Genomic DNA, 25,460 nt, shown 5'->3' with positions numbered 1-25,460 from the left:
TTGAGTTTCTTTCAAAATTAATAATCACACCAGTACATTTACCTGATCTATTTATTTGCATTAGTAAACACTTCGAGGAAACATTTTAATCATGTTGATTTCAAAGCAGTCTTTCAATAGCACTTTTTTTTTTTTTTTTTTTTTTTTTTCAACGTACTTTACTGTAGTGTAGCATCCCTAAAATGTGTTGTTGATCCATCCAATCTAGCTAGCGTGCTAATGATGTTAATGTGTACAAAGTCTGGTTTGCTTGCAGAAAGAAACCAACATGATCCACAACCTGGTCCACATCAACCTCTCATGTGTTTCATAATCTGGCCAGCTGGCGCATGTGTGAAATAGTGACATCATGACATATTGGCACTTTTTCCTCTATTCCAGCAGGTGTACCCACACCATGTGAAACTCACTGAGAAGGAGGTATGACATGAATTTACGCTCATACTTTTTGTGATGCACCCCATACATAACAAGCTAGTTGCCTGTGTAAGAAATTGTAATAGATACTGGAAACTTGTAATAACAACTTCTCAACATAAGCTATCTTTTATACAAAATGCACACACCCCCTCTTTCTCTTGGATATATGCTGGTCTCATTAGACACCAACCACCGACACACACAACTCCCCTCCCCCATGACAATCACAGACACACACAACTCAAGGTTGGAGCACAAGACAAAGAACTGTGGGAAGAGCCAATGGAATGTCGACATCAGGCCCGGACAGGACAACCCACGACCCAGATCGACCAATCGGAAGGCCAGACTACAAGATCAACCTACTTTGCTTGTTGCCTATATAATCTGTATGAACTGTCTAGAGCGGTCTCTTTCCTGACGATTCCATACGAATCAGACAGAAGGAGCCGTGCTGCACGATGTACTAAGATATCTTTACATGTAATTAAACGGCCTTATTATACAAATATCCACCTCGTCCTATGTCTCCACTTGATCTCCTGTCTCCAGTAAACGTTTTATCAACACCTGTCAATGAATATATCATTTTGTAAGACCCTGATTGTGCTTCCTCTACTTTAAACTCCAGAAAACTAGCGTTTGCTACCTGTTCTTCCCTGACTTTTACTCAGGTTAGTGTATTAGATTACGCAATCTGTCATCACAAAATACATTACAGTCAGAGGCCTAACCCCAAATCGATCCAGGGCCCTATGCACTTGTGGAGATCTGACATGATTTGATGGTTTTTAGCAATATTGTGAAACTTCCACCTATTCTATCAGAAGTTGGAACTATAACCATATTGCAGGGTTCCCCAACTGGCGGCCCGTGAGCCCGAATTCTGTCCACAGGTGATTTTATTTGGCCCCCAAGTTTTCTGAGCAAAAGAAAAATAGTAAAATAAAGTGTTATTGCTGGACACAAAAGACTGAAAAAACACTAGCAAATCAGCTCCAAGTGATTTTAATTTTGGAAATATGTTCCAAAGTATTCCCAGGCATAGTAGAGCAAGAGATACATGTGATCGTATACAAATGTAAGCAAAGTTTGAAATTATGTTTTATTCAAATATTACATCCGTTTGGGCTTCTTGCGGGTAATTTGAAGTCTACAAATGATTTGTAATTATGTTCTGGACCTCTGACCAGCTGCTCAAGAAAAGTTCAGCCGAGGCTGAATTTAGTTGATGATCCCTGCCAAATTGCTTGCACCTGTCAAATCCACTCAGATCTCCACAAGTGTATAGGGCGTAGGGTCTAGGGATCAATTTGGGATTGGGTCAAAAATCTATATCAGTCACATGACCTGTGTGATATTTCCTAGGATGCCTTGGGGCCCGCACTGGACACCCAGTTCAGCTTCGGACTGCGTCAGTCTGTGGGCCGCAGGGGCTCCTGGTTTGTAGAGGAGGATGCCTACAGCAGAGATGCACCAGTCACACTACTGGTGAGCCCTCTGTCTGGCCCAATCCCAAATCATATTTATGAAGATCTGATTGGATTTGACAGGTGTAAGCAATAGGGTAATAGTTGCCCTCTGATAGGCTAGGTGAAAGTTTCACTATTGCTTATATCAACCAAGTCCTCTCACATCTCCACAAGTGCATAGGGTGTAGGGCTTAGTCTTAGGGGTCGATTTGTGATTGGGCGTCCGTCATCGGTCCTTTACTGTGGTCTGACTGAACAACTGGTCCAGGGCAGGGACAGTTTGGTTGTTTACCTTTTAGGGTTATGGTTGGTTCTTTGGTAGGGACAGCTAATCTGAAATCGGTGACTGGAGTGGAATATCATGTCAGCCACCACTAAACTTCTGTCATTGCAATAACTTATTATCTAATCTCTCCCCCTTTCCCTTTCTCCCTCAGCGAGAGCTGGTCCATTTCTATGGCTATGTCTACTTCAGACAAGTCGAGGACGCCGCCGTCAAGAGGCTACTTTCAGAAGGTGAGAAGCTTATGTTCCAGATCTGATTAGTAATCAGAACCACAACGTATTCACATTTGGTTTTCTCTTTCATTCTCTCTCCTGCCTTTCTCTTTCACTCTCTCGCTAGTCTCTTGTACTGGTGTCCAGACTACCGTATGTCCACCTCTTTCAGTCCCTGCTGCAGATCATAGCTCCAGAGTATTTTGAGAAGTTGGAACCTTGCCTTGAAGCAGGTGGGGAGATATATAACTTCTTGTCTTATTTCTAATTCATCTCCCATTATAGTTAACTAAGGTACAGTCTGGACTCTACTTTTCTAACTTTATCTTTCTTTACTCTCCCACCATGCAGTGTGCAACGAGATTGACCAATGGCAATCTCCGGTGCCAGGGCTGACACTGAACCTGCCTGTGATGGGCGTGGTCATGCAGGTCAGGATCCCATCCAAAAACGACAAACCAGGGGGGAGCCCGGTGAAACAAGCACAAAAGGAGGTTGGTATAGCTTTTTATGTAATGGGCCACGTGCCCATGAAAATACGATATATCCATGATGTTAGTAAAGTTGATGCTAGTTGATGGGTATCGCTAGAGGACTTCATCTAAAAACATCTAAAAAGTATGTTTCTGTTATAACCAGCATCTTCTACCAGCCCCTATGATGCTACCGACCATACATGAGCTTGACCTCTTCAAGTAAGTGAAAATCTAAACATATACTGTAAATAGTTATGTATCTGTTTGTGTAAATTACATGGCTTGAATTTAGCTGTATTCTCAGTTTAATTTGAGGATACATTGTATTAGTGAAAGCAGCATCGTATATAAACTGACCTTTGCACTCTGACCTGTCCAGGTGTTTCCAGTCCTTCCTGATCCACCTGCAGATGCTCTGGGAGCTCTTGCTGCTCGGGGAGCCCGTGGTCATCATGGCACCCTTTCCCACTGTTTCCTCGGAAACAGTGCTGGCCCTAAGGAGGTAAACAGAAAATGCATGAAATATGACATTTAGCGTCACGTGTATGTACCGTAACTCGGTGAGTTTGTAAAATGAAATTTGTCTTTCTCCCATCCTACAGCTCGATTGCTCCACTGCTGTATTGCTGTGATTACAGGCCCTACTTCACCATACACAACACTGAGTTTAAGGAGTATAGCACTACGACACAGGCACCGTGAGTAGGGCTTACTCTAAACACTGTTTATACTCTGTCATACCCGAGGGGCAACTCAACTCACCCTGCTCCCTTTCTCTCTCCTCTCCAGTCCCAATGTGATTCTGGGGGTCACTAATCCCTTCTTCATAAAGACCTTTCAGTCCTGGCCCCACATTATACACCTTGGAGAACTCAAGATGTCAGGTGATCTGCCTAAGCAGGTGAAGGTGAAGAAACTAGCCAAGCTGAAAACACTGGACACTAAGTCAGGTAAAACATCTGGAGTTATGGAACCAACATGGTTTGAGAGAGTGAGTTGGTGTGTAAAAACATGTTCTCCCAAACTGTAGGTATCTACACAGCACATAAAACGTTCCTTCAAAAAGACAAGTCTCTCATCAAAAGACTCCTAAAAGGGATTCTGAGGTGCAGAGTGCCATCTTGAGGAGACATCTGTTAGAACTCACCCAGAGCTTCATCATCCCACTGGTGAGGGGACTGCCTTCCCTTCCACCCATACATCCCACCCCTATATAGACTGTCTGTCCTGCTGCATGCTGTGTGTCTCACCTGTCTTTGTCTCCCCCAGGAACGCTACCTTGCCAGCCTGATGCCTCTGCTAGAGGTCTGTGACTCCTTGGAAGGTGGGTGACATTCATAGCAACCCTGTTTCTATGGTATGTTGATACTATGTTTGAATATGGTAATAAGTGTGTGTGTGTGTGTGTTTCAGACCCCTCAGATCTGTCCCTTCAGTCAGGAGTTCATGGGGACTCTGGAGCACGCTGGACCTCGGCTCACCTCTGTGCTCAAAGGGGATTGGGTGGGCCTGTACAGGTGAGTCTGTCCACCTGCCACCTCATCTGTCATTTCTAACTATTGTATCTAGTTGTGGCACATGTTTTTCTAAACAAATCATCCATAATGCATTGCACGTCGATGTATGGCCTAGTAGGAAATTCTTCAGGTCCCCCAACTTCGATGGCTGGTATCACCTGCGACATAGGGAGACAACCCAGAAACTAGAATGTCTCCACCTAGAGGTTGTCTGTGATGCTGTGAGTTGATCCTCACAGCCTTGTTCACTCACACCTAAAGACATTAGTTTAACTCGACTTACAGAGCATCAAGTGACCAATAAACTCAAGCACACGACTCCACTGACTTTACTTCAGTTAGCAGTCCTTTCCCTACCCATAAGAGTTGGTTCGTTTGAAAGTTTTGTTAATGATCTACTCACCCAGGACCTGCTGGGTTGGACCAAAGGCAAGTCAGAGGTGGAGATCGTGGACCTGGTTCTGAAGCTGAGAGAAACTGGTCAGTAAAACCCATCAATATGTCCATTACTTACCTCAACCATTAGTAACATGCTATATTTAGTGTAAGAAATTAATTCTGTGCCACAAACCATTGCGTACTATAGTCTCTGTCTGTTCCCCAATCCAGATGAAGGCTGGCAAGCAGCAGCTGCCAGTGAAGGAAGGGGCGCTAGAGAATCTAGAGGGATACCTCCAGACTATCATCAACTCTCTACCAGAGGACCTGCGGACTGTACTACACCGATACTGATGCTAACACTGACACGCTGCTGAATAGATACAGAAACTGACACTGAAGTGTTTTTGTTTTTGGTCTATTTAAAAACAACCTGAAACTAAAAGTATTGCCATCAGCCAAACCACTACCCCCTCTGAGCAATATAATGACGATGTATAATGTAGCAAACTAGAAGTTTAGGTAATATAAGAAACATAGCTATGGTTCATCATGACAATAACATTAGGTCAAGGGGAATAGAGAGTAGTTGAAATGTAGACTTTATGAGATTATGCCTTCACTAAGTATCCTGATTGGGATTGAAGCATATACCTGTGGAGAGGGACAGGTTTGAGTATAGCCTTTTGCTCTATTCCAGCTATTCAGATGTAACATGCATAGTTGTTAGCGTAAAATATAACTATATGCACCTTCTAATTTTTTGTTGTTGTTGATGAGTTTAAAACTCCTGTCATTAAACCCATAAAAGGAGTGAATTACATTTAAGTGACATACATTTTGAGGCTTTCATCAATCTCAGTATTTTCTTTTGATCAAGCACAAACAAATCACACTACATTGAAACACCTCTAAATATCCAGGTTACAAAATCTTAGATTTCAGTTTAGGGTTATATGTACAAAAGTATGTGGACACCCCTTCAAATTAGTGGATTCGGCTACACCCGTTGCTGACACGTTTTTTTTTAAATCGCGCAAACAGCAATGCAATGTCCATAGACAAACATTGGTAGTAAACTGGCCAGTACTGAAGAGCTCAGTGACTTTCAACGTGGCGCCATCATAGGATGCCACCTTTCCAACAAGTAAGTTGGAACAACCGCTCAGCCGCGAAGTAGTAGGCCCCACAAGCTCACAGAACGGGACCCCCGAGTGCTGAAGCGCGTAGAAATCGTCTGTCCTCCGTTGCAACACTCACTACCGAGTTCCAAACTGCCTCTGGAAGCAACGTCAGCACAATAACTGTTAATCAGGAGCTTCATGAATTGGTCTTCCATGGCCGAGCAGCCGCACACAAGCCTAAGATCACCATGCACAATGCCAAGCGTCGGCTGGAGTGGTGTAAAGCTCGCCGCCATTGGATTGGAGTGATGAATCACGCTTTACCATCTGGCAGTCTGACGGATGAATCTGGTTTTGGCGGATGCCAGGAGAACCCTACCAATGCAGTGCCAACTGTAAAGTTTGGTGGAGGAGGGAGAATGGTCTGGGGCTGTTTTTCATGGTTTCATGGCTAGGCCCCTTAGTTACAGTGAAGGGAAATCTTAATGCTTACGGCATACAATGACATTCTAGACAATTCTGTGCTTCCAACTTTGTAGCAACAGTTTGAGGAAGGCCCTTTCCTGTTTCGGAATGACAATGTCCCCGTGCACAAAGCGAGGTCCATACAGAAATGGTTTGTCGGGATCGGTGTGGAATAACTTAACTGTCCTGCACAGAGCCCTGACCTCACTAATGCTCTTGTGGCTGAATGGAAGCAAGTCCCCACAGCAATTTTCATCCATCAGCTAACATCTTTCCTAAACTACAACCACTCATTACATTGCAGATTACCAGTGAATGTAAAACGAATGCAGCTGATCAGGGCTTCTACCTCACTCACTGCACTCCCTTTTGTCTGTCTACTAGGCCTGTGTTTACATATGCAGTCAAATTATGATTCTTTTCCCTAATTGGTCTTTTGTCCAATCAGATCAGATGTGAAAAGATCTGTGATTGGTCAAAAGACCAATTAGTGGGAAAAAATATCATAAATGGGCTGCCTGCGTAAACACAGCCCTATTGTTTCTTAAATAGGTACAGTATATGTGGTACCTAAATACTTTTTCTTCAGTTTGTTTTGTGAAGTACTGTAATGGCATTTGGTCACCAGGGAAGCAGTAAACTGCAGTTTTCAGATAAGAGTATTGATAATACTGATATACTATTTGGATCCTGGTGTTTACTTATTTATAATAACCTATAGTTATATTTTTTTATAAAAAAATAAAAAATAGGTTTCTGTTGCAAATATACTGTTAGCGTTACTAATAAAATTTGGAAACAACTGTGCTGAATGACAACTCAAAGGCTGTGATACATCCATGCACCCACACGTTTACAGAATCGCTGAGAAAAATTGTTTAATTTTCATGTTGAGGGAATCAAAAATATGCATTTCAACAATAAGCATTGTATTATCCACACAAAACTGTAATTACCAACCAAAGTATTCAGCTTTTTAGCCCTCAGATTATCATACAATTATGTACAACACATACAGGAGATCTAGCATTAAAGGGATTTTGGCAATGAAGCCCTTTATCTACTTCCCCAGAGTCAGATGAACTCATGGATACTATTTTTATGACTTTATGAAGTTAGTTTAGCGAGCCAATGCTAACTAGTGTTAGCACAATGACTGGAAGTCTAAGGTATCTACTAGCATAATAGCAGTTACCATAAACTTCCAGTCATTGTGCGAAAGCTAGTTAGCAATTGCGCTAACGTTAGTTAGCAACTTCCTTCAAACTGCAGACAGAGACATAAAAATAGATTCCATGAGTTCTGGGAAGTAGATAAAGGGGCTTCATTGCCAAAATCCTGAAGAATCCCTTTAAAGCTACTGATGCACTCAGTACTCCAAGGAAAGATTTACCCATTTAGAATCTTCTATCGTATTTGTGCATCTCTGAGCAATGTTCTATCGATTCCCGGGGTCATTTCATGTTTTCATGTGTATCGGAGTGATTCGCCCTTCAAGCAGACATATGAAGAGTTTTGCATAATTTTTTCCACTAATCGGCTTCATTTCAATATGACGCAAAACTCATGTATTTCTGCCTGCTTGAACAGGGAATCTTTCCTTTAACATAATTATGGCTGTGTTTATACAGACAGCCGAATTATTAGACTGAGGTTTGTTATCTAAAAGTTAACAGATTCTGTCCTTGTCCCTGTGTAAGAACGGTCAATATTTGGTTACCTTCTTTTGACAGAAACACAGATGTGAGCCTCATGCTATGATTCTATCTTATCAAAGAATCAAAACAACCAAACATGCAGCTTCACATAGTGGCAAATACAAACCCACACTTCAATATCCACTCATTAGATTGCAAAATCCAATGTTTTGTGTGCTTTTTTCACACATAAAGCAATCATTTTGAATAAAGTCTTGAGGAAAATGAAATGGCAATCAACATTTGAGCTTTGACACTGTTGATTACATTTTATTTTCCTCAAGACTTTATTCAAAATGATTGCGTTGTGTGTGACACCACACCGGAATCCTGGGAAAACAACACACCAAAATAAATAGCCTTTATTCAGGAAAACTAAACAACACACACTTGTTGACTGTCGTTGGATTGTTTCAAATGAGTTCTCATTATTTGCAGAGTGAGGAGCTGAACTCTTCTCCTCCATCATCATCATTACCTCATCCCTGCCATCCACCACGCCTGGTTCTGGTGCTGTTTGACCACCGCCTGCTTCTCCTGAGGGCTGAAGTGCAGGATGGTTAGTATGGCTGTGAGGGTCTGCTGACGCCCCCTGGTGTCCTGAAGGGTGAGGAACTTGTAGATTACGTTCTTGAGGTACTCCAGGTTTGCCCCCTCCCTGCCCTGGTCCCTGTGCCGTTTGTCCAGCTGGCCGCGGAGTTCAGCCACCTCCTCGTCGTAGCGCTCCCCGTTGGCGATCAGTCTCCCCTGCAGCTGGTGCACGTCCTCCTCTAGCCGGTGCTTCTGCCGCCGCAGCGAGCCGATCTCCACCTCCTTTCTTGCCAGCTGCTCAACGTACAGGAGGAGCGTGGGCTCGTTGGGCCCCGCCAGGCGCAACGCATGGGTGATGATGTCACTCTCCTCCTGCGCCAAGTCATCCATGTTGTTGGCGTTGTTGCTGCCGCCCTCCGCGGTCGCTCTGAAGTCCGCCCCAGTTTCTCCTTCGTCGCTGTGGTGGCTTCTGTAACCAGCGAGACTGTAGCCGATAGACTTCAGCTTCTCCAACTCCTGGTCCTTCTCTTGCAGCAGGGCCATGGTGCGGTCCCTCTGCCGGTGCAGTTCCCCCTCCAGCCTGAGGAGGCTCTCTCTGTATTGGGCCTCAGCCCGGTCAAGCTCCTGTTTATGACCCTGCTGCAGCATCCCTTTCCCCTGCTGACACTCCTCCAGCTCCCGGCGGTGTTTGGCCTCTGCCTCGTCGCCATGGATACGCAGGTTGATGTACTTCTCCTTGAGCTCAGCCAGCTGGTCACGGGCCTCCTCCAGCTCTTTGACAAGGCTGCAGTCTTTAGCGTTCTTGTTCTTCAGCACCACCTGCGCACGCACCTTGTAGCGCTCAAACTCCTCCTTCAGCTGCCGCAGTTCCTGCTGGTAGTACAGCGCAGAGGCCTTCTCCCCGTCTGATGACTCCCCCCCACTGCCCATCCCCTGACCCAGCCGCCCCTCCATCTCAGCCAGCTTCTCTATCTCCATGGTCTGCTCTGGGTGGTTCCTCTGTGTGGCTAGCAGAAGAAGTCTCTTCACCTTCTCCAGGCGCTCCTTCAGCACGTTCACGTCCAGGTTGACCTCGTCCATGCTGAGGTCCAGGGGGGAACCACGGGTGGAAGCGGCGATGGCCAGGGTCTTGTTCTCCGTGTCCAGCTGCAGGATGCGCTCTCTCAGCCAGTGGGCGTTCTGCTGGTCCCTCTGCCGGGCCTTCTCGCAGGCCCCAAGCAGCTCAGACAGCTCAGACGCTCGCAACTCCAGGCTGGCCACACGGCCCTCCTCCAGCTGGGATTGCCCCTGCAGACGCTCCTCTGCCTGCGACAGCTGCAGATAGAGAGGGGACAGGCAAATGACAGCCATGAGACACAAATAGACAATGGAAGTCAACAGTACATTTGTGTTCTTTCTTCCTCTCCCTGAACCTAATGTCCTTATAATGCCATGTTATGCTCTGCCATGGCATTTATGTTTTATCAAGCTGTTTCTAATACAAGAGGTCAAGGGTTGTTGAATATAGTGTTAAAATTCAAGTCATCAAATATTTTATATATGTTTGTCATTCACCTTAATACGGGATACATTTGTAAAATCAGTGCAGGGTAAATCCATTTGAACTCAATCACTTTCTGACAGCACCCCTTTTGATTTGAACGAAACCCTCCATACATATTTACCCATTATAGAAGCGCTCAGAAAGTGACATTTTGAAACTGAATGCCAAAACATTCAAGAGATGAAGGTGCGCAAAGTTGACCTATTTTTGCATACCCCACCATACCATGAGACATCCATGTTTTCATCACTGGAAAATATAAACTGTGGAGATTGGTATCATTTAAAAGCTTAAAATCAGGGTTGTCAAACTATTTTATAATTTCTTGAAAAAAAAAGGTTTCCTTAAAATTTTATTTTTTACTTGAAACATCAATTATATAAATACGCATAAACTCAGATTATTTGCATACGCTGTATCTTAGACCCTATTTTACATAATCTAAGGTTTTTGTGTTGTTACCGCCATCGGTTGAGACAACATGCTCTTTAACACAGGGTGGGTGTCAAGTTTAATTTAAATGGTGTACCAGCTAAATTGCAGTGGTCTGAAGGGATAGGTCTGTTCTATGAATTACATTTTTATGATTGAAATGACACCCACCCTGTATTCAAAAACACCTCAGCTGATGTAAAGTACGGTCTAAGCTACAACATGTGCAAATATAAAAATATAAAAAATCAGAGTTCACGTTTTTAGATAATTGACGTTGAAGGTTAAAAAAGTATATTTTTATTTTAAAACTATTTTTTTAAAGAAATTATGAAAGTTTGACAACCCTGTTTGGAAGCTTTTAAATTATATCAAACTGAATATTTTACAGTGATGAAGACATGGATGTCTAATGGTATGGTAGGGTATGGGTATTTCCATCTTTAAATGGACACGAGCGCCAACATGTGAAGTGCCGTCTTTCGGATGGGACGTGAAAACGGGTGTCCTGACTCACTATGGTCACTAAAGACTGAACTCTACTGTGATGTCCAAACTTGTGAAACATAAGACTTCTATGATTGGTTCAGATTTGGTCTGGTAAAGACCAACCAAATGTGGTATTGTTTGGGAGCAGAGTTATTACATTTTACATTTTAGTCATTTAGCAGACGCTCTTATCCAGAGCGACTTACAGTAGAGTGCATACATTTTTATTAAATTTTTATTTTTTACATTTCATTACATTTTTACATACTGAGACAAGGATATCCCTACCGGCCAAACCCTCCCTAACCCGGACGACGCTATGCCAATTGTGCGTCGCCCCACGGACCTCCCGGTTGCGGCCGGCTGCGACAGAGCCTGGGCGCGAACCCAGCCCAGCCTGGGCGCGAACCCAGAGACTCTGGTGGCGCAGCTAGCACTGCGATGCAGTGCCCTAGACCACTGCGCCACCCGGGAGACCATTATAATATTAGCCAATGTGTAGAATAATACCCGAATGTGCGAAAGAAAGATATTGCATATGTCTACCTTTGCGCACCTATTCAGGATATATCACCATGAAGAGAATGGTATTCATATCCATAATTATGCATTTCTGGATAGCACAGATCAGGGACCTATGATGTAATTCCGTTACCGGGTGTAAATCTACTTCACCTACTGTAGTTCAATAACCAACATTATTTTTTTTTAACTCAAGGTGTCATGTCATAGCTGACAACCAATTCTTTCTGCAGACATCTTTGAATCTTAATTCAGAGAAGATATTTAACAGAGTGTTTGGAAAATGTGGTTGGATAAAAAACGGATGGGAGATTTTACTGTAATTCTGTTACAAAACTCTGCATCTTGCACAGTTCTTCCAGTAAATGTGTTTTTGTGAAACGCTGTGTAAATTGTTCAAATTAGTCCTCGTGCATAGAGTTGTATGGTATGTTAAACTTTGAAATCAATGGTTTTGTTTGGCATACATTTTCAAGTGAAAAATCGTAGTCAAAGTGTAATTCCGTTACCATGGAATTGCTTGTAAGAAAAATGGGTCAACTGAGTACCTTTATCTCCTGAATGTTTTGGCATTCAGTTCCAAAAAGTCACTTTCTGACCACCTCTCCATGAGTAAACATGCATGGAAAGTGTTCTTTAAATGCTGTTAAATTGTGATTGAATTCAAATGGATTTACCCTGCAGTCCTTCCTAAGCATTACCATACCTTTCTGATCTCATGCTGCATCTGCTGCAGAAAGTGGTTCTTGAGTGCCGTCAGCTCCCGCTGCAGCTCCTCCACCCGTGGGTCTGGCTTGTTCCTCTCTGCCTCCGCAGTTTGAAGGCTCCTCCTCATCTCCTCCCTCTGCTGGGTCACCTCCTTTAGCCGGGCCTCATAATCGTGCCCCCGATCTGCGGCCTGTGTGACCTCCAGCAGGACCTCCCTAGTGTCCTCCAGCCGAAGCTCGGCATCCTGCCTTTGGCTTCTCTCCTCCTGCAGCAATTTCTGGAGCTCTCTGAGCATGAGGGCGTGGTTCCCCTGCTCCTGCTCTCTCTCATGCTGCTGGGTGATAACCCGAGCCTTGCTCTCCGCCAGCTGCTCATGCAGGGCATGGATCTCTGCTTCATGCTGCCTCCTGGCCTCCTCCAGCCTCCCCTGGAGCGCATCCATGTCCTGCTTGATCTTCCGCTTGTCGGCCTGGAAGTTGGCCTCCATCCTGGACTTTTCCTGCGTGACCGTGGCCAGGGAGCTGGTCAGGGTGGTCAGTTGGGTCTTCAGCTGGAGGACCCTCCGGTCAGTCTCCATAGAAGAGGTGGGTGGGGGTGTTAGGTGCTGCTGAACCTCAGACCCTCCACTACTGTTGGAGCTGATACCGCTCTCTGACCCACTAGCCTCCTCAGACCTCTGGGACACTGAGGGGCCACCAGGCCCGGTCGCCCCCATCTCTCCTGGGCTACTACCCTGCTCCTCTTCAGCCTGGTCGCCCTTGGTGCTCCCACTGGTAGCGCTGGTAGCAGTGTCGGCGGAGGCTGCTGTGTCCAGACTGTCCTCGCTGTGCATGGAGCAGTGATCATCTGGGAAGTCATAGGTCATATGGCTGCCACTGGCAGAGCCGTCATCTCCACGCTGGCTGAGGTCGACCTCCTGGGAGACGGTCAGTACCTTCAGACTAGCCTCCAGAGCCTCCTTCTCCTTCAGCAGGCTCTTGTAGGCCCTGACCACATCCTTGAAGCGTGTTTGATACTGGACCAACTGCTCTCTCTGAGTCTCTATGGCGTCCACAAGCTCCTTCTTGCTGGGGCCACCCCCAAAGCTCATCCCAAACTTCTCCATGGCTCAGTAGGTTTTTGGTTTTATTTTCAGTTGCTTGACTTTCAGCTGAGATCCATGATTGCTGGCTCAAAACTCTGCATGGGATATAGTAAGAATAACCATTGTTAGACAGCATGATAAAACATAAAATAGTAGCAAGCTAACGTCAGTGCCAAAGATACTGTTGGGTTCGACATTTTGAACATTGAGATATTAAATAAATGATAGATAGAATCAAAGGAGAAAGTTAAGGGTTCTCTGTAGAAGGACAGATAGCTGTGGAATGTGTTGGAATGTGCTGGGGGACGGGAGCAGAGCACCGTGTTGATACAGGAAAGACAGATGGACATCTGTGGATTAGATGGAGGGGTTGAGGTCAGGAGGTGAGGACAGGTCACCTGAAGGGAGTAATAAGGGTTTGGGATCTTGTTACTCTTTTCCTGTTAAACCATAAACTAAGGATTGGAGAGAGGGAGTGTCTTACGTAGGAGGTATATAACTGTGATGTGAGAAATGTTTTGCTGTCTGATTACAGCTGTACAGAACCTTTGGGAAGAATTAAACTTGGTTGAAGCTTCTCTAATGTCCGTGAGTTATTTACTCTGAAAAATAAGAACCTAACAATACATTGCCTTCAGAAAGTATTCATACGCCTTGACTTATTCCACATTTTGTTGTGTTACAGCCCAAATTTAAAATAGATAAAAATCATTTTTTTCTCTCACCCATCTACACACAATACCCCATAATGACAAAGTGAAAACATGTTTTTAGAAATTTTTGCAAATCTATTAAAAATAAAAGTATTCACACCACTGAATCAATACTTAGGAGAAACACCTTTGGTGGCGATTACATCTTTAAGATGTCTTGGGTATGTCTATCAACTTTGCACATCTGGATTTGGGGGATTTTCTCCCATTCTTCCTTGCAGATTTTCTCAAACTCTGTTAAGTTCGTTTTTCCACATATTTTCAATGGGATTCAAGTCTGGGCCACTCAAGGACTTTCACATTCTTGTTCTGAAGCCATTCCAGCATTGCTTTGGCTGTACACTACCAGTCAAAAGTTTTTGAACACCTACTCATAAAAGTGTTTTTCTTTATTTTGACTATTTTCTACATTGTAGAATAATAATGAAGACATCAAACTATGAAATAACATATATGGAATCATGTAGTAACCAAAAAAGTGTTAAACAAATCAAAATATATTTTATATTTGAGATTCTTCAAATAGCCACCCTTTGCCTTGATGACAGCTTTGCACACTGTTGGCAATCTCTCAACCAGCTTCACCTGGAATGCTTTTCCAACAGTCTTGAAGGACTTCCCACATATGCTGAGCACTTGTTGGCTGCTTTTCCTTCACTCTGCGATCCGACTCATCCCAAACCATCTCAATTTGGTTGAGGTCGGGGGATTGTGGAGGCCAGGTCATCTGATACAGCACTCCATCACTCTCCTTTTTGGTAAAATAGCCCTTACACAGCCTGGAGGTGTGTTGGGTCATTGTCCTGTTGAAAAACAAAATGATAGTACCACTAAGCGCAAACCAGATGGGATGGCGTATCGCTGCAGAATGCTGTGGTAGCCATGCTGGTTAAGTGTGCCTTGAATTCTAAATAAATCACTGACAGTGTCACCAGCAAAGCACCCTCACACCTCCTCCATGCTTCATGGTGGGAACCACACTTCATGGTGGGAACCACACATGCAGAGATTATTCGTTCACCTTCTCTGCGTCTCACAAAGACACAGCGGTTGGAACCAAAAATCTCACATTTGGACTCATCAGAGCAAAGGACAGATATCCACCGGTCTAATGTCGATTGCTTGTGTTTCTTGGCCCAAGCAAGTCTCTTCTTATTATTATTGGTGTCCTTTAGTAGTGGTTTCTTTGCAGCAATTCAACCACAAAGGCCTGATTCATATAGTCTCTACTGAACAGTTGATGTTGAGATGTGTCTACTTGGGGTCATTGTCCTGTTGGAACGTAAATCTTCTCCCCTAGTCTAATATCATTTGCACTCTGAAGCAGGTTCTCTTCAAGGATTTGTCTGTATTTGGCTCCATTCATTGGTCCCTCTATCCTTATAAATCTCCCAGTCCCTGCTGCTGAAAAGCATCTCCATAGCATGATGCTGCCACCACCATGCTTTACGGTAGAGATGGTGTTAGATGGGTGATGAGCTGTGACTGGTTTTCTCCAGACATAGCGCTTTGCATTCAGGCCAAAGAGTTCACTTTGTGTCTCATCAGACCAGAGAATCTTTTGCATTATGATCTCAGAGTCTTTCACATAGCTTTTTGCAAACTATATGCATTCTGTCATGTGCCTTTTTCTCAGGAGTGGCTTCCATCTGGCCACTCTTTAATAAAGCCCAATTGGTGAAGTGCTGTAGAGACTTGTCCTTCTGGCAGGTTCTCCCATCTCAGCCAAGGAACTCCATTGTTCTGTCAGAGTGGTCATTGGATTCTTGGTCACCTCCCAGATCATGTTATTTTTTGCCTGGAAACTTTCAACACTCTAGAAATTGTTTTATACCCTTCCCCAGATAGTACCAGTCAAAGGTTTGGACACACCTACTCATGAGAGCCAGTTTCATCATTGCGCTTGATGTTTTTTTTGCAACTGCACTTGAAGAAACATTCAAAGTTCTTGACATTTTCCGTATTGAATGACCTTCATGTCTTAAAGTAATGATGGACTGTCATTTCTCTTTGCTTATTGAGCTGTTCTTGTCATAATATGGACTTGGTCTTTTACCAAACAGGGCTATCTTCTGTATACCAACCCTACCTTGTCACAACACAGTTGATAGGCTCAAACGCATTAAAGAGGAAAGAAATTCCATAAATTAACTTTGAACAAGGTATACCTGTTAATTGAAATGCATTCCAGGTGACTACCTCATGAAGCTGGTTGAGAGAATGCCAAGAGTGTGCAAAGTTGTCATCAAGGCAAATGGTGGCTACTTTGAACAATCTCAAATATAAAATATATGTTGATTTGTTTAACACTTATTTGATAACTACAGAATACCATATGTGTTATTTCATAGTTTTGATGTCTTCACTATTATTCTACAATGTAGAAAATAGTCAAATAAAGAAAAACCCTGAACTGAGTAGGTGTGTCCAAACTTTTGACTGGTACTGTATGCCTCATGACAATTCTACCTCAGAGATCTACGGACAGTTCGTTGGACTCCATGGTATAGTTTCTGCTCTGACATGCAATGTCAACTGTGGGGCCTTATATAGACAGCTGTGTTTCTTTCTAAATCATATCCAAACAATTGAATTAGCCACAGATGATCAAAGGAAATTGGATGCAATTTGTGGCCAGGCATGACTCCAACACCATCATTAAGTTTGCCGATGACACAACAGTGGTAGGCCTGATCACCGACAATGATGAGACAGCCTATAGCACAGGTGTCAAACTCATTCCACGGGGGGCCGAGTGTCTGCGGGTTTTCGCTCCTCCCTTGTACTTGATTGATGAATTAACATCACTAATTAGTTAGGAACTCCCCACACCTGGTTGTCTAGGGCTTTATTGAAAGGAAAAACCAAAAACCTGCAGACACTAGGCCCTCCGTGGAATGAGTTTGACACCCCTGGCCTATAGGGAGGAGGTCAGAGACCTGACCGTGTGGCGCAAGGACAACAACCTCTCCCTCAACGTGATCAAGACAGATTATTGTGGACTACAGAAAAAGGAGGACAGGTTGAGAGTTTCAAGTTCCTTGGCGTCCACATCACCAACAAACTAACATGGTCCAAGCACACCAAGACAGTTGTGAAAAGGGCACGACAAAACCTATGGCATGGGTCCTCAGATCCTCAAAAGGTTTTACAGCTGCACCATCGAGAGCATACTGACGGGTTGCATCACTGCCTGGTATGGCAACTGCTCGGCCTCCGACCGCAAGGCACTACAGAGGGTAGTGCGCACGGCCCAGTACATCACCGGGGCCAAGCTTCCTGCCATCCAGGCCCTCTATACCAGGCGGTGGCAGAGGAAGGCCCTAAATATTGTCAAAGACTCCAGCCACCCTAGTCATAGACTGTTCTCTCTGCTACCGCACGGCAAGCGGTACCGGAGCGCCAAGTCTAGGTCCAAGAGGCTTCTACCCTCAAGCCATAAGACTCCAAAACATCTAATCAAATGGCTACCCAGACTATTTGCATTGCCCCCCCCCCCCCCCCCCCCCCCCCCCCTTCTACGCTGCTGCTACTCTCTGTTATTATCTATGCATAGTCACTTTAATAACTCTACCTACATGTACACATTACCTCCCCACCGGTACCCCCGCACATTGACTCTGTACCAATACCCCCTGTATATAGCCTCCTATTGTTATTTTACTGCTCCTCTTTAATTGTTACTTTTATCTCTTACTTTTTTGGGGGTATGCTATTAACTGCATTGTTGGCTAAGGGCTTGTAAGTAAGCATTTCACTGTTGTATTCGGCACATGTGACAAATAAAATGATTTGAAATGATATGTACCAAAAACATGTTTTCACTTTGTCACTATGGGGTATTGTGTGTAGATGGGTGATAATATTTAATCCATTTTGAATTCAGGCTGTAACAACTAATGTCTAATAAGTCAAGGGGTATGAAAACTTTCTGAAGCACTATACCGTTCTGTGTTAATACTGTCTCTAACTGTTAGCTGTCGAATAATACATTATTATTATTTGCAATTAGTCTGCCCATAAGCACGTCTGTCCATGTCGGTTGAAATCTGTCTTGTAAAGTAAACAGACCAGCTTGTTAGTTAGTTGTCATGCTAAGTTACACAACCATCTGGAATGGTTTTCACGAAAGACCTCGCTCTCTTCGACAGCACACCACTTTCAACAAACAGTTCGATACACTGATGTATAATCAAATGTACAATAATATAATCAGAATGTGCTATATCATAACTTTAAAGTAAACTCACATTCGGAATACGACGTGTCAATAAACGATTGTTTTCCAAGCTACTTCCTGTTCTTCACAGTAGGAAAGAATGTACCAGAAGCAGTCTGTAAAAGCGGCCATCTTGCGAAGGTCGAAATAATCCGTTATCTGTCAAACACAGAAGATTCTCTGTATTCAACATTCTCAATAAACTTCTTCTGAGCACATGTTGATACTATACACTGTATGCATTGTGCAATGAAAAGCTCAATAAACGACTTCTGTGCAAATTTTGATACTATACACTGTATGCATTGTACAATGAAAAACTCAATAAACGATAGCGACATGGTGCAAAATGAAGGAGAGAGAAAAAAAATGACTGAAGACTCGTCTGTGAATAAAGTTATGTGAAAGCGATGACGTCATCTATTCCGCGTTGGCCTGGACGTGGCATCTGAAAAGACTGCGAAAGGAAAGCTGCACCCACTCTCTGTCTAGTTACAATAAACAGCTTTGGTTTTCTATTTTATTATCGTCACGCGGAGCTCTTTCACAACATGGGGCTAACAATTTCGTCGATATTTTCCAGGCTTTTTGGCAAAAAACAGATGAGGATACTTATGGGTGAGCAATCCTTTTATCAACCTGGCTGCTAGCTAACGTTAGCTAGCTAGTGGGAGGGGGTTGCCATTATCAGGGATGTACTTTGCTTTTTGTGAAATATTACAGTTATAGTAAACTACCTGTTCACCTGTCTTGCTATATGTCTTGTAACGTAAACATTACTCGTTTGAGAGCAATCGGAGTAAAAACACAGACTAGCTAGGATAACACTCAGGCTTAGGCAGGAAAATGGATAGCTATTTGTGCTATTGCACAATAATTACTGGTAGTTTGTTCACTTAATACCAACGAATGGCTTAGTTACGTCACATCTCAGGACTATACACGTTTGTAGATGTAGTGAGCTTTTATAATGGGTCCCTAGTTTAATACAAAATATCTAGACTCATTTCCATCACTCTTACCATAACTTGTCCACCTATGTGTGTTAGCCAATATTTTGGGGTTGTGGATGCTGCTCTTAATTTGAGCTGAAGGCACAGTTGCTACCCTATATATTTATATACGTTGTCCAAATCATTGCAGTTTGACAGCCGATGATGGAAAACTAAACACTCCCTCTGTCAGCTGTCAGAGGGATTTCATTTGACACGAGATATACCTTTTGTAATAGCTAACTATCTCTTTCATGAAGTTGCAGTACAATATGTTTGTCTTGCTAGTTTTTCTTTTTTTGTAAGGTTACTTATTTTCCAATCAGGGTTTATTATGATTGGGAAGTTTGTTGACATTACTATTTTCTTCTGTAGTTGGTTTGGACGCTGCTGGAAAGACCACTATTCTCTACAAACTGAAGCTGGGGGAGATTGTAACCACTATTCCAACCATTGGTAAGAAAATCTCAGAGCCAAAGATGGATAGATCTCTAGCATACACAACCATATGCAAAACATTGGTCTTCTCAACTCCTGGCAGACTGTCTTTAAAAGGATCTCCTCAGTAATCTGATTTTAAATGGGGGACTTGCTTTCTCATTGAGCTTGTGGGCAAATTATTATGATTTCTTTTGATGTCTTGTTCTGGTGACTGACGTAGCATGACACACACTGAGCCCAATCTTTGATGCCATGGTAATCAAGTCCAATTGTTCAGGGATGTAGGCCTACCCTGTTTAATGTTTATGGAAATGGACATTAAGGTCCACACAGAGCTGTGCACTCGACAATTGTCTGTCAAATTTAAGAAAAAAATATATTTTTGGACATGACGGTGAGGTATAGAACTGAATGGTTTTAAGCCTTTCATGACTATAGTTCTGGGCACAGCAGTCTAAGGCACTGCATCTCAGTGCAAGAGGTGTCACTAAAGTACCTGGTTCGAATCCAGGCTGTATCACATCCGGCTGTGATTTGGAGTACCATAGGGCAGCGCACAATTGGCCCAACGTCGTCCGGGTTTGTCCGGAGTAGGCCGTCATTGTAAATAAGAATTTCTTCTTAACTGACTTACTTAGTTAAATAAAAAACAGATGGCTGCACTGCCTCCATGCGCCAGAGCTGTTGGGGCTTGCTGGGTGAGGGGGCTCTTTTGATGGAGCAGATTGGTTGATAAGTGTCTAAACACCTAGACAAAATAAGTAGGGAAGAAAATAATGGTTTGTCCCACCTAAGATCAGACAGAATTGGGTCACCATTCCATCTTTTTTCATTTTCAATTTGATCTACAGACAGTAGTTTACTCCTATTGCAAATTGGTTTTAATTAGCTTATCATTTATACAGAACCTTAATTTCTACCATAATGATCTAGACCGGAGCTGTTTATGCTGGTAGAGGTCAGACTGGTGATACTGGATCTAGTGTCTGTTTGAATTCCTGTTGCTGATTCTCTCGCTCTTCGGTGACCGAGCAGGTTTTAACGTGGAGACTGTTGAGTACAAGAACATTTGCTTCACCGTGTGGGATGTGGGCGGTCAGGACAAGATCCGCCCCCTCTGGAGGCACTACTTCCAGAACACACAGGTACGATACACACCTGTGACAGCAGTGACCTACATCAGTGGTCATCATAGCATATCTTTGATGTCTTAATTCAACTATACAAATAGTGCTATAATCAATATGTGTCAGAATGGACCCTGTCAAAAGACCCTCTTGTTTATCCAAAAAGCTAAGTGAATATGTACAGTAGACAATAACAGTAGCCTGACCTTTGAACCTTAACTTCACAGGGCCTTATCTTCGTAGTGGACAGCAACGACAGAGAGAGAGTAGCAGAGTCGGCAGAAGAGCTGTCTAAAATGGTAAGTGTTGCATACATGTCTATTTAAGCTACTGTTTTTTGTCAAGGAACAGTACTATTTTTGTGTTGGCATTTGTAGTATTTCTGTGAAAAGGAACCTAAAAATTAGCTCATGGTTGGCATGTGAAAATAAACACTAATTCAATGGTAAATAATGTTATTTATATAGTTGCCATTGTGACTGATCATTGACACACACAGCCTTCTGTGGCCTATGGTTTCCCTCCCCTTGTCCTCCTAACCAATTCTCTCATTTATTTCTCTCTACAGCTGCAGGAGGATGAGTTGAGGGAGGCAGTGTTGCTGGTGTTTGCAAACAAACAGGACCTGCCCAACGCTATGGCAGTGAGCGACCTCACAGACAAACTGGGCCTGCAGAGCTTGCGCAGCAGAGTTGTGAGCATCTCTCTCTTTCTCACACACACTTGAACAGTCCTTCCAAAGAGTTGTACAGTAATGTGTATTTCTGACCAGATAAATATGTGGTCCATGTAGTATACACTGTGGCTATGCAGTTATTCATATGTATGACATTACTGGCTTTTATGTACAGCAACTCATTATGTCTCTCCTTCCAGTGGCATGTCCAGGCTACCTGTGCTACCCAGGGCACTGGGCTATACGAAGGACTGGACTGGTTATCCAACGAGCTGTCGAAACGCTAAAGAATGGAGAAATCGCAGGACCGAAGCGAACGAGATATGAACACGCGAACAAGAGTAGAAGGGGTGCAGGCTGAGCATTTCATCAATGGAAAAAAACTGCGACTTTTTAAATGATCAGTGTGTCTGTCTGGTAGAACTTGCAGTTATGGACTTTGCGATCAGTTCCTGTTCTGAATCCTTTTTTCATCATTCTTCCCTTTTATTCCCATTGTCATACATGCAGATGTCTTAGACTGTATCTTTTCTTTTTGCCACCCAACTTCCTCAACAGTAAAATTGTTTTAAGTTGCATGTTTTAAAAAAACATAACAAATCGATTCACATGGTTGTGTGCTGATCATTGTGGAATGGAAGGGTGGGCCACTAGATTTTGTTGGGGGGGGTATTGGGATACCGGGAGTTTGTTGGAAACGGTATATGGAGCTGGGTTTCGGGTGTAAAACCCCTATGGCCTCCCCTGACTGTCATTCCAGAGATCTAAACCTGAAGGTCAGTTCCATTCCTAAACAATGTGAAGAGTGCAGGACCTTCAGTCATTTCAAAGGCCATTATGATGCAATAAAATTGTATTTTTCTTTTCTCAATTGTTGAAACATTGTCATTTGTCTTCTCTGATTGGGTGAGGTGGGACATAGTTGTTCATGAAGGATTGGAGAACCTTGAATAGTTGAATGTTTCTTCATAACAATTTTAGCCTAAACCTGTTCAGTTTTTTGTACATTAAGCAAAGAGTGGATTCTCTAATTAGGTTTGTCAACAACTGATACTTTATGAAAGTGAATTGCATCTTGCAGAAAAAAACAAAGTGCTTATAAAAACAGTTCCATTCCCCTCAGAGGTGCTCCCACTTATCTTCAGATTAAAATCCTACTTAGATATGCATGGTTTGCATTGTAACTTTTTGGTCGACCTGACCAAATTCACAGAAATGTGAATTATAGTTATGTCATTCATTGAAAGTATGTATAAGAAGCTGTAGATTTGTTCGGTGTGCTATTTCTATGCTTCCCCTTCCATTTAGTTTTTGCATCTTGTGCTTAATATATTTTCCGTTATAGAAAAAAATATTCACAGCAGTTTAAACGCTACAATGATTCTCTACACTATACTTGCTGGTTGTCACAAACTGAAATTAGGCAAACTATTAGAACTTTAGCAACCAGGAAATGGCGGAGCAATTTCAGCATAGTGCGACATTAAAAAGGCATTTATAAACAAGTTCAAAGCATGTGGATGTTTATAAGCTAAGCTTTATTTGAGGTAATCAAATAAGAAAGCCCTGAATCTCCCACACAATTTAACATGCCAAGAGAATAGCTCACGATAAAACAGTCATTGCATGTGTATATACATTTGCACCAATAGCAATTACATAGCAACATTGCACACATGCCACTTAGTTCAGGTTAGGAAAAAAACAGCACAGAGTTACCCCAAAAAATATACATTTCCATCAAGCCACATTCAGTAGGGCACAACAGTACTACATAGAAATGTATTAAGTAGAACATACATGCTTCTGTTCTATTGAGTATTTAAAGATGCCAGCTCTATCCATGGTATTTCTATCTGCAACAGTATGTTAAAGAAAACGTTGTTGGGGAGCATTCAAACTAAATAGCATGTGTACTGATACTATAAACTGAATAGATTGAATTCCAGTCTACCTGCCACACACAAACCGACAATTCATTTGCTTCACATACTGTACGGACTAATACACCACAGCACTATTCTGTTCCATTTCTCATAACAAAAAGTTACCAATTAAGATTACACATGCAGTTTGATGCCTATTGTGGGCCATTCAATGTGAATTATTCAATATCTATACTGAACAAAAATATAAACTTAACATGTAAAGTGTTTGTCCCATGTTTCATGAGCTGAAATAAAAGATTACACACAAAAAGCTTTTCTCTCAAATGTTGTGCACAAATTTGTTTACATCCCTGTTAGTTAACATTTCTCCTTTGCCAAGATAATCCATCCACCTGACAGGTGTGGCATATCTAGAAGCTTATTAAATAGCGTGACCATTACCAAGATGCACCTTGTGCTGGGGACAATAAAAGGCCTCTAAAATGTGGAGTTATGTCACACAACACGATGCCACAGATGTCTCAAGTTGAGGGAGCCTGCAATTGGCATGCTGACTGCAGGAATGTACAACAGAGCTGTTGCCAGATAATTTAATGTTAATTTCTCTAGAATAAGCCGGCTCCAACGTCGTTTTAGAGGATTTGGCAGTACATCCAACCAGCCTCACAACCGTAGACCACATGTAACCACGCCAACCCAGGTCCTGCACATCCAGCTTCTTCACATAGGGGAATGGGGGGTGCTGAGGAGTATTTCCGTCTGTAATAAAGCCATTTTTTGAGGAAAAACGTATTCTGATTGGATGGGCCTGGCATCCCAGGCTGCACCCCTGTCCAGTTGTGAAATCCATAAATTAGGGCCTAATGAATTTATTTCAATTGACTGATTTCCTTCTATGAACTTTAACTCAGTAAAATCTCTGAAACTGTTGCATGTTGCATTTATATTTTTGTTCAGTATTTGTTGTTCTGAAACCTTATAGAACTAGGAACGGAACAGTTCAGTGGATTACTGAGTCCGTGTCCTGTGTGAGTGCGTTGATTGGAGTGGTGGCCTTCATCCTCCCAACCCATCTTCACTACACGGTTCTACACCACTACAGGTTCCCTATGGTTGTTTTGACGTTTCACCACAAATACCTTCTGACCAGACACGGTCACTGTGTACACATAGTCCTCTAGCATGACTGAAGAAATAAAACACAGGGAGGTCTAGTTAGAGTGGCATGATGGGAGCAGCAATACTGTGTGTGTGTGTGTGCACGCGTGTGTGAGTGACTCTAGGACCTAGGTGTGTGTTGTCTGACTTACCTGACATGCGTTTGAAGGGCGGCTCAGCAGCACCCTGCAGTCTGAAGCGGCATGCTGTCCGCACCATCTGCATTATGACCCCCGCTGTGTGCTCATCATTCTCCAGCTCTCCCGCAGACTGAGAGAAGGGAATAACAGGGAGTAAGTTGAGAATGAGATGGAGTGGAAGATAGGCGTGCTGCAACAGGGCAGGACATATAGGTACGCATGTTTGTGTGAACATACCGCCAATACGCCATCCTCACTGATCACCAAATAACCCAGTTGATCAGGGATCCTCTCCAGACCCTGTGTCAGAGTGCTAGTAGTCTAAAACACAATCCAATGACATGCATGGACACATGTTAGGATCTGTGGAAGGGATACAATTATCTGCCACCACAAACTGTTTAAGGCTCTAAGGAGATGACCTTTGTATCTGCTTTTGTCAACAGTTAAAGTGGTCACAAAAAATCAGTGTTTACAGTTAGCTAGCGAGACATCGAAGCCAGAAAACTTTCACGCGCACTACAGTACACAAAAAATAGGCTACAATGTAGCCGCTACAACAGTATGAACCACTAAATACGTTGCTTTTACACCATGCAGAGTCGCAGTAAATCAGAATATAAGCGTTTATACTTGCCATGTTCACTTGTTTTGCCCTATGAATAAACCCATCTGCTGCGTTTCCTCTCTTTCTTCACGTGACTTCATCAGCTGATGTGACGTCACGTCCTTCCGATATAGAAGGATTT

At 43.1% G+C, this 25,460-nt stretch overlaps 3 protein-coding genes and 1 pseudogene across 3 annotated transcripts; 2 read left to right on the top strand and 2 right to left on the bottom strand.

The window, feature by feature from the left end:
• Positions 1 to 268: 268 nt before the first annotated feature.
• Positions 269 to 5,115, top strand: LOC120049068 (annotated as a pseudogene).
• A 2,096-nt stretch (positions 5,116 to 7,211) lies between these two features.
• On the bottom strand, positions 7,212 to 18,624 carry LOC120049860 (GRIP and coiled-coil domain-containing protein 1-like). The gene is made up of 3 exons (XM_038996329.1): positions 18,320 to 18,624; positions 12,271 to 13,451; positions 7,212 to 9,892 (listed from the first exon to the last, which is right to left on the bottom strand). Exons 2-3 carry the CDS (start codon positions 13,375 to 13,377, stop codon positions 8,522 to 8,524), a joined length of 2,478 nt encoding a protein of 825 aa, XP_038852257.1. The 5' UTR covers positions 13,378 to 13,451; positions 18,320 to 18,624; the 3' UTR covers positions 7,212 to 8,521.
• Positions 18,625 to 18,699: 75 nt separating this feature from the next.
• LOC120049862 (ADP-ribosylation factor 4) lies at positions 18,700 to 22,395 on the top strand. The gene is made up of 6 exons (XM_038996330.1): positions 18,700 to 18,906; positions 19,656 to 19,736; positions 20,757 to 20,866; positions 21,076 to 21,147; positions 21,417 to 21,542; positions 21,725 to 22,395. Exons 1-6 carry the CDS (start codon positions 18,840 to 18,842, stop codon positions 21,809 to 21,811), a joined length of 543 nt encoding a protein of 180 aa, XP_038852258.1. The 5' UTR covers positions 18,700 to 18,839; the 3' UTR covers positions 21,812 to 22,395.
• Positions 22,396 to 24,094: 1,699 nt separating this feature from the next.
• On the bottom strand, positions 24,095 to 25,417 carry LOC120049325 (ragulator complex protein LAMTOR4-like). Its single transcript, XM_038995574.1, has 4 exons — positions 25,349 to 25,417; positions 24,949 to 25,032; positions 24,724 to 24,841; positions 24,095 to 24,599 (listed from the first exon to the last, which is right to left on the bottom strand). Exons 1-4 carry the CDS (start codon positions 25,349 to 25,351, stop codon positions 24,502 to 24,504), a joined length of 303 nt encoding a protein of 100 aa, XP_038851502.1. The 5' UTR covers positions 25,352 to 25,417; the 3' UTR covers positions 24,095 to 24,501.
• Positions 25,418 to 25,460: the final 43 nt, after the last annotated feature.

Source organism: Salvelinus namaycush, chromosome 6, assembly GCF_016432855.1.
Source record: "Salvelinus namaycush isolate Seneca chromosome 6, SaNama_1.0, whole genome shotgun sequence".
Classification (NCBI taxonomy): domain Eukaryota; kingdom Metazoa; phylum Chordata; class Actinopteri; order Salmoniformes; family Salmonidae; genus Salvelinus; species Salvelinus namaycush.
This window is presented reverse-complemented; position numbering and strand designations above follow the sequence as displayed.

Excerpts from the sequence above, each read along its gene's own strand:
- LOC120049860 (XM_038996329.1), bottom strand. The coding sequence starts at position 13,377 with ATGGAGAAGTTTGGGATGAGCTTTGGGGGTGGCCCCAGCAAGAAGGAG. Across the intron at positions 9,893-12,270 it reads TGCAGCATGAGATCAGAAAG|CTGTCGCAGGCAGAGGAGCG; the intron begins GTATGGTAATGC and ends CTCTATCTGCAG.
- LOC120049862 (XM_038996330.1), top strand. The coding sequence starts at position 18,840 with ATGGGGCTAACAATTTCGTCGATATTTTCCAGGCTTTTTGGCAAAAAA. Across the intron at positions 19,737-20,756 it reads AACCACTATTCCAACCATTG|GTTTTAACGTGGAGACTGTT; the intron begins GTAAGAAAATCT and ends GTGACCGAGCAG. Across the intron at positions 21,543-21,724 it reads AGAGCTTGCGCAGCAGAGTT|TGGCATGTCCAGGCTACCTG; the intron begins GTGAGCATCTCT and ends CTCTCCTTCCAG.
- LOC120049325 (XM_038995574.1), bottom strand. Across the intron at positions 24,842-24,948 it reads GTGAGGATGGCGTATTGGCG|TCTGCGGGAGAGCTGGAGAA; the intron begins GTATGTTCACAC and ends CCCTTCTCTCAG. Across the intron at positions 24,600-24,723 it reads GCCCTTCAAACGCATGTCAG|TCATGCTAGAGGACTATGTG; the intron begins GTAAGTCAGACA and ends TTATTTCTTCAG.